Source organism: Pieris napi, chromosome 10 (assembly GCF_905475465.1).
Source record: "Pieris napi chromosome 10, ilPieNapi1.2, whole genome shotgun sequence".
In the NCBI taxonomy this organism is placed as follows: domain Eukaryota; kingdom Metazoa; phylum Arthropoda; class Insecta; order Lepidoptera; family Pieridae; genus Pieris; species Pieris napi.
Genome location: NC_062243.1, coordinates 5,015,332 through 5,027,247, shown reverse-complemented (window position 1 = coordinate 5,027,247; position 11,916 = coordinate 5,015,332). Strand labels below are relative to the sequence as shown.

Below are 11,916 nucleotides of genomic sequence, written 5' to 3'. Positions count from 1 at the left end.
GTACTTGACATGAAAGCTTATTTGTGTCTTATTACGTAGAATTACAGAGTCGAGTACGATAGAGAAATATTAATAGCTCTATTTTAATATAATTAAATAATAATAATATTTTTTATTAATCAGACAAATACAGTCCATTGATTGATTAGTGAGTTAGTAACAATAGTTTCTTAAGATCTATGTTAGAGAATTAGTAAAAATAAGGAAAAAGTAGTTAAATCAAAAACTATCAGGTACAAAGCCCTGCGGAGATGTCGGAGCAGAGTCGTAAATAGGGGCACTCCATTATTTCGACTATCATCCGTAATTATGATAAATTAAACCCCTTAAAGGCCTCGCGTCCTCAGGCATTGAAAGTGTGCATGGGTCACTGTCACTTACTATCAGAGCACCTGCCCGTTTGCCCGCTGTTCTTTAAAAAAAACTTAAGTCCTCTTTCCTTTTTTTCTGACAAATTGTATTTACGCAGTGATATGAGATGAGTATTGAGTACTATACTTAAAACAGAGGATATAGATTTTAAATCAAAGTGAAAATTAAAACAGTTTTATTTCCCTTCACCGACCTTAAACATTATAAAGACATTTATATTAAAAAGGTGTATTTGTGCGATCTAAGCGGATCTATCTGTCTACTTTATAGTTAAAGAGATATTCTAAATTAAATTTATGATTAAAATAGATTTTTGCAATGAAATTTTATGACCGTAGTAGTGTGTATACCGAATACGAAGCTTGTAAAATCTGAAAAAGAATCAGTTATCACTTATATTTGGAATATGTAATTATGATTTTTACTATATTGTTTAAAATTACCATACTTACTGATACAAACAATTCCATATCAAACACTTTTATATTGAAAGCTACTATCTCCATGGGTACCTGTAAGATAAAATTATTATATAGTTTTAAACTTAAGAATATGTAAAAACAAAATACAATTTCTAAACACATTTTAAAACACAAATATTAAATTTAATTTACATCACATTACATAAGCTATATATTTTTTGTAATTCGTAATTAATTTTAAGTACGTATTATCTAATGCGTTTTTACTTTGACAGAAAGGTTTTTATTTCGTTCGCGCGGGGATAGCTTTTTGACAGCCAGTAATATATAAAATTCTCGTGTCACAATGTTCGTTTCTATACTCCCCCGAAACAGCTGGACCGATTCTTATGAATTTTTTATAAGGGTGTCCACGCCAAATTTTTTTTTATTATGTGGCATTAAAAAATACATACGACCCTAAATTTTCACCCCTCTACGATCCACCCCTATTTTTTAGTATAGTAGATAGTTATTTTTATTGAACTAAAAAAATGTTTCCTAGAAATAATATACATGGCAAAATAACGTTTGCCGGGTCAGCTATTAAAATATTCGAATTCGATGTCTTGGGTCCTTATGAACATTCCAAATTTAAATTACATTCAATCAATGCAACTTTTATAGGGGTTGAAAACTATACTAGTCTTTGTATAGATGTGATCAAAAAGAGTATTTAATATATACCTGCGATCTGGCGATTATGAATTGTACCATTCTCCGTATTTCTGGCCGGTGTATCTGCTCCCAGCCACCACAATATATCAATGTCGCTGTTTCTAAGGACTGAATTCAACAATTTACATTTCCGTGTCTTACTTCCAAAGTGTAACAAATCACTAGTGTTGCATATACAATATTAGCACTTTTGAAGCTTCAGTAGTTGCTAAGTTATTGCTTATAGATTAGTTCCTATAATTTGTAACAATTGTGAAATAGACAAAGAAAGGTGTGGAATATGTTTGTCTTTCGTTTGTCAACTTGTTTGTAATCAGTAAACCTTCAGTGGAAAGAAACTTAACATTTATAACAGCGTTAAAGATGCGTTTGCGCAAACAAAAACTATAGCATCTCTCTTAAAACAAAATTTTAACTCTGATACTATTTTGGTAAAGACGAAACTTTTTATCTTCGATATCGATTCTATCTATATAGCATAGCACAGCTCATCCAAATTTATCTCTAAAATGTTGTTTATAGGTACATGTATTGTGATAAACTTACCATATCTTTTAATTTAGCTGAATATAGACAAGGCAGAAAAATATGTAAGGTACTACCAATACAAAAAATTAAGTATTTAAAATCAAAACCTGCACCCTGAAATTAAAGTATAAAAAATATGAAATCCCCTCATAACCGCAAATCGCAATGTGATCCAAATTCGAATCAGTCAATTACAGATAAACATAGCTATTACGTATATTTGTAGGAAACCTACAATCTATGGCTACAATCATTGCGATATCGTCATTAATTACTGTCTTTCAGGCCGGCCAGGTAGTGGTTAGATTGATCAAGAATCCTCCTTTTAGGTCAGAAGAAGATTAGAACCTTCCTCAACATGTATCAGGATATCAAATCATCGCAGTGATTGTAGAGGTTCTCTCTATTCTACTCCCTATCATATGATCTTAATGGTATCGAAGTTTCAAATTACTCATATTTACGTTCAAAAGGTTTTGAGATGTAAAAAAAAATAGACTAGTTTAAAAATCGATATATATATATATATACATATATGTATTGCTATATATATATTGCTTTAGTCGTTCATTAAATTTGAACAAATCGATAATTCATGACAATATTTATATCGTTTAAAATTATAATTTTATTTTTTGTATCAGAATATATTGATTTTTGTGCTTATATACAATGTGTAGGCAAATTATATATTAGCGACACACCCCGTCTTTCCCCGGGTACTACCCGTAACCCGTGAACCTTGATAAATTATACCTAAACCTTTCTCACAAATCACTCTACAGTAGTGAAAATAGCAAGAATCCGTGCAGTTGTTTTTAATTCTGTATCAAACAGACGATTGAGTGAAGATTGTGATAAAGTGAATATAAAGAGGCAATAAACACAATTTCTACACTGTCCGATGGCTCGCATCCAAAAGGACTAAATAATTTCCGCTGTTTTAGCACTAATCAAGAACGAAAGGAAGGCATTGCATCGTGAAACACTTAGGGTCTGTTTCACAATGTACGGATAAGTTTTACATAAGTTCCCAATTAGCTATTTATTACTTATTGGTAGCATAAACACTATTGTTGCGTTTCACGACTGTCAGATAGCGCTATTCGTCACATAAAGTCCATCAAAAGTTATGAGTCTGATGAAGTGTCAAATAGCACAATTTGTCGTACAAATAATTTATGTGTTGCATAGCTATTTGGTACTTTATCCATACATTGTGAAACGGACCCTAAGTATAAAATTTAAATGTTATCTTTTAATAGCCTAATTGCTCTTATTATATATTATATTTAAATAAAAATATTAGATACGTTACATCAATTAATATATACATGATATTACACAGTTGTATCATCGTAGCGAGCAATATCAAACCAAGCCATATACTAAAAGTGTTTTGTATGATATTGACGAACCTGAAAATATAACAATAAAATGGGACGCCCGACAAAAGTGCTAACTTAAACTAATCTAAATTGAACTATTTAATATTGAAATTGTTAAACTTGGTAAAAGCTTAGGTTATTCCTTAAATTTTATGTAATATACATATGATAATATAAGGAAAGGATAATTAATAACAATATATTTAACTTTTTTTTAAAAGACAATTTAAAAACGGTGATAGATTGAGGTTAAATGCTCAATGTCAGCAGTAAATGTCTAACGCACACTAAACACCGAGTAGAGAGAGCTGCGGTTTAGAGTGAGGCGCCGTTACGCGTTACGTAACGAAGTTGTTTACCATCCCATAAGAAGAGATAACTTCAATATTTATTTTAGTCGAATTAATGGTAGGGGAGCCCACGATGCTAAATGGGGATTTACTCGAGCGTCGTAGAGACCTATTGGGATGCAAAGCTTAGATAAAAAGAAGAAAAAAATGTTATATGATAAATTCCTTTTCATCGGTGGGGGAAGCGGCTATAGATAGTTAAATATGTAAAAAAAAACTGTTGCATGGACATCCTCGAGCGCGTCAGATATTGATAGCATCTATGCCCTACGTATTTTTAATAATGTACGTATGTTAATCTGATCGTTTGCATGATGCGGGTGGTTGTATTTAAGGGTTGAAAATGAAAAAAAAATAAAAATTATCGAGCGCGTCAGATTTTTTAAGGGAGTGTTAAGTGCACTAAAAAAAAGCTCTCATTCACTAATCTGACGATTTCGATGGGACGCAAACCCACGGCCATTTTCATAATATGCAAAAAAAAAATCGCAATTTTGAAATACTCAAGCGCGTCAGATTAAGATATATGTGGTTCATCTTTATGTTCTAAACGTACTGTCTCATAATCTGACGATTATCTAGAGGGATTCGCCTGATCTGACAAAAAAAATTTTAGAAAAACGATTCACCGAAAGGGCCATTCCTGCAACTTCCCGCTACTTCCATTCCTGGGCGCTTAAAATTGATATTTTGAGCTCGCTGAGTTCAAAGAAATAACATGTCTATGCATTTGAGCTCTCCCAGCTCGAAAGTCTGATAGAATTTTCATAGAACACTATTTTTGGAATTTTCAAACCGCAATAACTTTTGAATGGATCAAGCACTTTTCACGCGGTTGGCGGCATTCGACGCAGTTTTATCATCATCATAAGTAATTTTGCAATTTTAATTGATAGAACCACAAATTTCGGAGTAATCCCGAAAAAACACTTTTTCGGGTTTCTTTCGTTCCCGATATCTCTCGAACTAATCAACCGCTTTTGACGAGCTTGGTGGCGATCGACGTGGTTTTTCAAGCTCAAAGGCGGATTAGTTTTTGAAGTTGATCAATAAAGAAACCACTTTAAAAAAAAATATTTCTTATTTTTTTAAGATTTTTCAAAATTTCTCAAAATCTATCGGTCCGAATCGATTCAAATTCACAGGAAATGTAAATTTGAGGGAAATATTTAGAACGCCGTTTAGTAGATACTGATCGGTTAAAGGAAATGTAGGCATCACGCAGCTGCACGCATTTAACTTTATCGACGATTTTTTGTTATTTCGGCTTGCGGAAATCGTCAGTTTATATATTTTTCATTATTCTTGAATTATTTCCTTCAATATAAAAAAAAAATTAGCTACGCTCGAGAATGTCGAGATGACGGTTTTTTTTTACAACTTTGTTGCCCTCCCCTTTTTTTCCGTCACTCTCAAATTGTCAGATTAGTGGAATATACACTTTTTAGGATGTAATTAACTCACCCTACCTTAATCTGACGCGCTCGGGAATTTCTGATGGTCAATTTTTTTTTACTAATCTGATCCTGTCTCCTTCACGGGCGGCCTTATATATGGGCCTCATATTTTGTGGAGGTACTTAACCGGGTACAAGGTATCCCCCTATATATTAATCTGCCGCGCTTTAGTAAATCCCGAAATCCCCTCTTGGGCTCCCCTACCATAATAGCAAGGCCTCACAGGAACATGACAGGCCTGGGCAAAAAGAAAATTGTATGGCTTTAGATTAAGGTTTAGTTACTTCTTGTGTAAGTACTTTCCCCGCTGACACAAATGAATCGAAACGAATCCGATGTTGAGTATCTGAATAAATTATTGTTCCCCAGGAATCTAACCGCCAAAAACAATAAATTATCTATATAGTTTCTATTCCTCTATAAATTTTAACAAAGCCTTTAAGGTTTGAGTAAGGTTTTTTTTTAATATAATTTGAAACCCAAGATTAACTAACCTGTAAAGTCTATTTTGCTCTTTAATAACTTCAGCAATTTTTGATTGTACTTCATTCACGTCAGCTTTTACCGCTTCTTCGAACATTTTGCAGTAGATTTTCATTTTCAAACATGCGTGATTAGTGGATAAGCCATAAAATGCGTCATAGCCGGAAAATCCAATCAGGTACAGGAAGCAGATATATACCATATACAAAAACATAATTTCGTACAGTGGCGATTTATATCTGTCATCGTCCGCCACAAACGGTATTCTTACTTCGTGTAGCATAAACTTTCGGTTGACACCTTGTAACTGACAGTACATATTTCTAGCAAGGGCCATAGCGGGAAAAACCAACACGACCGACGCTACTGCTATGAACCATCCTCGGTCGCTGTACGTCAAATTGCTTTTGATGCTTTCGTCCGCGATCGCCTGATACGGGGCCGACATGTCATTATATAGGGCATAGTCGCGGTTGATTTCGTTTATTACTGCGAACGCATACTGGTTGCAGTAACATTGAATCAGAATCTGTTAATAGATTTTTCTAAGTTTATTAGATATTAGAGAGCGTTAAATGTAGTTTTGGCCTAGTGGTTTGACCGTGCGATTCTCATCTCTGAGGTTCGAACCCCGGCTGTGCATTAATAAACTTTACAGACGCATTTAACACTCGCTCGTACGGTGAAGGAAAACATCGAGATGAAACCGGAATGCCTTAGACCCAATTGGCATGCCAAAGTCGATGGCGCGTGTCAGGAACAGAAGGCTGATCACCTACTTGCCTACTAAAAAAAAAACACGAAATAGGTTTTCTTATATTTTTCTTAATTTCAAGTTCACAACAATTCGATTCCTGGCAAATAAATATTTGTATAACTAGAGTAGCCAAAGCTTAAAAGAAGGTTAAAACAAAAGAGAAACGTAATGGCTTGACTTTGATATGTTATTATGGTTTTAAAAGACAATACCTTAAAAAGGATGCCAAGAAATGGTCCGAGAAGGTTAGTTTGCTGAAAAAAATCTACTATATTTCCATCCATGGCATATCTAACGACATCTATACTCATGAATATTACGAAAGGTAGCGATGTTAACGTGATTAATCCTGAAAAAGAAATGACTTTGACAAACCCATCTTTACCTAATTTAATCAAAATGACTAATAAATTTTATAAATGTTAAGATTATTCGAGTGTGATTGTCATAGCCTGAGACCTTAGGTTCAAACGCATGTTCATCCAAACCTTAGCTCTATAGCAACGGATTTATTCTTATGTGCGTAATTTACCTAGTGCGTGGTTCTCGACTGCATGCTAGAACGTATAATATATTTCGGAGAATATCGTTAAGAAACTCTCTAGCTCCCCAGGTCTTTTACCCATAAATCGACGACGTGGATCATCAGCACAACAGTGATAGCACTCAAACCCTGCACAATCTACACAATCTAGTGGGTTTTATGAAAAAGATACAGGATGTAGATTTTTTCGAGTTCTAATAAGAATAAGTAAAAAAGGCAATTTTCTTATAAAAACACAAAATAAATTATAACTCTGCAGGGGTTGAGCTTAGGGACCTCCCGTAGAACAATTTTTGGATTGTGGATCAAACTATCCCCTAGTTTGATCCACGACTTTTTGGCCACCCTATATTTATAAGGATGATAAATAATTAGGCATCCGATGGAGCTTCTTCGTATGAAACGAAGTAACGTACAGACTGGTATTAAGGATTAATACAAAACATTAAATAAATTTCTTACCGAAACCAAACAAACGGTGTTTAATATTTTTGGAATTTGGGTAGACGAAAGATGTAATCATCGAAAAAGTGGTATATTTATAAGTTTCCCCAAAACTCTTATATTTTCTATCATTTTCTGGGATCATAATTATATTACACTTTTCTACTTCTTTATAAAGTGCCCTATTACTTGACAACTGTAAAACAACAACTGTTATAAATGACTCAAATGTTTTATACAAAAGCGAGTATTAATTTCATATACAGGTTGATTGAAATTGATGACGCTGATTATTTTAAATGGGAACAGGTAAGCCATACTCGATGTAATGTCGGTTAAGGTAAACAATGCCAGTTGCCTCAATATTTATTATAATTTTAGAAGAAATACGTACTTTTAATAAGGCTGTAATGCCCTATCATCAATAACTATACTAGTGGCCTAAACAAGGTATCTAACTGCTGAACATTAGTTTAATAATACAAGGAAAAGCAAGGGCTAGGCTTATTTTGCCTAAAACAATCAGACTTCTAGTTGTGTATGATAGTCTAGTCGACAAGTTGAAAATGGAACAAAATAGAGATACTACTCCTAAAATTATGTGCAATAGCTCATTGGAACCGGAATGACGTCTAGAAAAATGTGCTAAAAGCGTGTATTAGCACATAAAAAATTGCAAAAGTTATAGACCATTAAAGATGAAAAAATAATGGCATTTAGTTTTTTGCCAATATTTAATAAACTATTAATATTTAAGAAATTTCAAATAAAGATTCTGAAAGAAGAGGAAATTCCTAATAAAAAACTCCTGACTCCCAGAACTCTATCTCCATTATTTATAATGTTAATTTAACGCTGAAAATAGGTCTGCGGGTGACATTTTTAGGATTCGCGCGTGGCGTCAAAAGCGACTACGGCACATTAATTAATTTATTTAAGGTATTGAATATTTTTTTTTAAATTTGAAAAAATTATGGTGTGTTCTGAACACTATAATTAATTTATTCCCGTTGAAAATTTTACTTAAAGTTAATTTTTCAACAAGTTAAATAATTGTTAACTAACGAAATTTTCTCGAACGACCGTCTTAATTGTAAGTGAAAAAAAATGTTTAAATAATGGTCGTAAAAATATTTCGCTTCGTAGAGCCTTTCTTACATACATACTTAACAAGATCGTGCCATAAAAGTTAAAAAAATATTTATACTTTGTTTATAACAATTTTTTTACTTAAACAAAAACTTAAAAATCCATGTAATGATGTTAAAAAAAAAAATTTTTTTCTCAATCATCATATAATCGTTTTTTTATTAATACAAGATATTTATTAATTTGCAAAAAAAAAAATTCCCGCCATTTGTTGATAAATTTTTTTTAAACAAATTGATTAAATCAATATTTTTTAAAAAAAATTTAACACAACTTTATTACATTAAAATTTTTATGATTTTTAAAAAAAAAAATTTTCCTTAATAACAATTTTTAATTGTTTATAATCGTTTTTTTTAATTTTCTATTGTTTAAATAATTAGTTAAGAAATTTTTTTTTCCTAAAAATCATAATTGACAGTTTTCTATAAAGTAACAGAAAAAAAATTTTTTTTAATCAACAATTCTATTGTTTATTAACTTACCAATTTGTTATAAACAAATATTCAACTTTGGTTTATTTTTTTTCTAAAATTTCTAAAATTAACAAAAACAACCATATATAACAAAGTATAGAAAAAAAAATTTTTTAATTTTAAATAAAAGTAATATTCATGATAATCAAAAAATTTACAAAAAAAATTTTTCTATACTTTGTTATATATGGTTGTTTTTGTTAATTTTAGAAGTTTTAGAAAAAAAATAAACCAAAGTTGAATATTTGTTTATAACAAATTGGTAAGTTAATAAACAATAGAATTGTTGATTAAAAAAAAATTTTTTTCTGTTACTTTATAGAAAACTGTCAATTATGATTTTTAGGAAAAAAAAATTTCTTAACTAATTATTTAAACAATAGAAAATTAAAAAAAAACGATTATAAACAATTAAAAATTGTTATTAAGGAAAATTTTTTTTTTTAAAAATCATAAAAATTTTAATGTAATAAAGTTGTGTTAAATTTTTTTTTAAAAATATTGATTTAATCAATTTGTTTAAAAAAAAATTATCAACAAATGGCGGGAATTTTTTTTTTTGCAAATTAATAAATATCTTGTATTAATAAAAAAACGATTATATGATGATTGAGAAAAAAAATTTTTTTTTTAACATCATTACATGGATTTTTAAGTTTTTGTTTAAGTAAAAAAATTGTTATAAACAAAGTATAAATATTTTTTTAACTTTTATGGCACGATCTTGTTAAGTATGTATGTAAGAAAGGCTCTACGAAGCGAAATATTTTTACGACCATTATTTAAACATTTTTTTTCACTTACAATTAAGACGGTCGTTCGAGAAAATTTCGTTAGTTAACAATTATTTAACTTGTTGAAAAATTAACTTTAAGTAAAATTTTCAACGGGAATAAATTAATTATAGTGTTCAGAACACACCATAATTTTTTCAAATTTAAAAAAAAATATTCAATACCTTAAATAAATTAATTAATGTGCCGTAGTCGCTTTTGACGCCACGCGCGAATCCTAAAAATGTCACCCGCAGACCTATTTTCAGCGTTAAATTAACATTATAAATAATGGAGATAGAGTTCTGGGAGTCAGGAGTTTTTTATTAGGAATTTCCTCTTCTTTCAGAATCTTTATTTGAAATTTCTTAAATATTAATAGTTTATTAAATATTGGCAAAAAACTAAATGCCATTATTTTTTCATCTTTAATGGTCTATAACTTTTGCAATTTTTTATGTGCTAATACACGCTTTTAGCACATTTTTCTAGACGTCATTCCGGATCCAATGAGCTATCGCACATAATTTTAGGAGTAGTATCTCTATTTTGTTCCATTTTCAACTTGTCGACTAGACTATGACTTTGAAATCGGTCCTAGTTTTTCTTCGTTACAATACAAATGTCAAAATCTTTCCTCTTTAAAATATTAATCTAGATTATTACTGTAGATATATTTCGGTAAGATATTAAAACTAGCAGGTTTTCAATTATTAATCACCTGCGCTAATCAAGCGATTGCTCATGGTGCGTTTATCGCAGCTCAATAGTTGACGAATTTGAAGGCGTAGGGCACCAAAACTTATATTTCCATAGAAGAAAAATCATAAATGAAACACTGCACTGAACAATGCAAAGTTTTGGAACATTTTACAAGACTTCTTATAAAATTTTAATTTAATTTACTTCAGTACATGCTTCTGATTTTTCGGGATTCCGAACTCACTTTGTATTTTATTATAATATATATAAGTATATAATTGTAACTTAATATGATTATTACACTTGAGTTTTTATTACGTCGTAAGCTATCGCCGCAGGCTTGATCATTATAATCTTATAAAATATTCTCATGATATTATCAAAGAGAATTCCTCTTTCAGGTAATTTCGCGTCATGAATAATTACTAAACAATAACGATTAAGTTATAATCAGCCTATTAATAATTATAACATTTAAATTTCTTGGCGGCTTAAACTTGGCTAAATAACGGCTTACACGCTACAATGCCAATCTTGTGTGTTTATTAATCACAGATAGATTTAAAATGCACAGAGAGATCAAAATATAAAGAGCTGATTTACTCAAATCTATGGCACTAAACCCAACCAAACAGTGTAAAATTTATGTATTCTTTTTAATAATTGTAAAAGCGATTATAACTAGAGGTGTAGAGTTTTCTACCAACTGTTTTTGCCCGATCTACGCCCTGGGTTTCGGGACTGTGGGTAAATTTAGAGTAATTTAAGTAATTGATTTTTTTTAATAGTAGGATAATTAATATACATATTATACATTTTCAAATTTATTTATGTATTTATTTATTAAAGTTAACCACATCATATTACATAAACTAAATCTACGGTATATGTTATAAACTCTTTTATCTAAAATTTATAACAATTTAGGTAAACATAAATGATACAAAAATAAATTAAAATATAGGTACATACAAGATAAAATATTAATGATTAACTCACTATTAATTACTATAAGTTTATTAACTTTAACTTTATTAACAAATGTTAATATAAGAAATTAGAATTCTATTACACTTAATAATCCTAGATCTTAAATATTGTCAAAACAAGTTTGGATTTGTAAATAAGAACTAAGACAGCTAGCGACCTCCGTCGGTGAACGGTAAAGATCGAAACAATTATTCGTATTTTCAATTTTGGACTAGATATTATGTTCAATTATTGCAAATAAATTAAAAAGTTAAACACAAGACCAGCACGGTCGAAATACTTAAGCCTGTCCTTAACTTTAAAAGAGCTAATTGTCAAATGTGGAATGTCACCTAAGATTGTCATTGACAGTTAACATATTATA

The 11,916-nt window shown here is 30.5% G+C and overlaps 1 protein-coding gene across 1 annotated transcript; it reads right to left on the bottom strand.

Annotated features, from left to right (window-relative positions):
* Positions 1–606: 606 nt before the first annotated feature.
* Positions 607–6,818, bottom strand: LOC125053227. The gene is made up of 7 exons (XM_047654474.1): positions 6,687–6,818; positions 5,729–6,246; positions 3,358–3,457; positions 2,058–2,153; positions 1,521–1,619; positions 825–884; positions 607–743 (listed from the first exon to the last, which is right to left on the bottom strand). Exons 1-7 carry the CDS (start codon positions 6,783–6,785, stop codon positions 699–701), a joined length of 1,017 nt encoding a protein of 338 aa, XP_047510430.1. The 5' UTR covers positions 6,786–6,818; the 3' UTR covers positions 607–698.
* Between the last annotated feature and the right edge of the window lie 5,098 nt (positions 6,819–11,916).

Excerpts from the sequence above, each read along its gene's own strand:
- LOC125053227 (XM_047654474.1), bottom strand. The coding sequence starts at position 6,785 with ATGAGTATAGATGTCGTTAGATATGCCATGGATGGAAATATAGTAGAT. Across the intron at positions 2,154-3,357 it reads TCATGTATATATTAATTGAT|GGTGCAGGTTTTGATTTTAA; the intron begins GTAACGTATCTA and ends CTTTAATTTCAG. Across the intron at positions 744-824 it reads ATATGGAATTGTTTGTATCA|ATTTTACAAGCTTCGTATTC; the intron begins GTAAGTATGGTA and ends ATTCTTTTTCAG.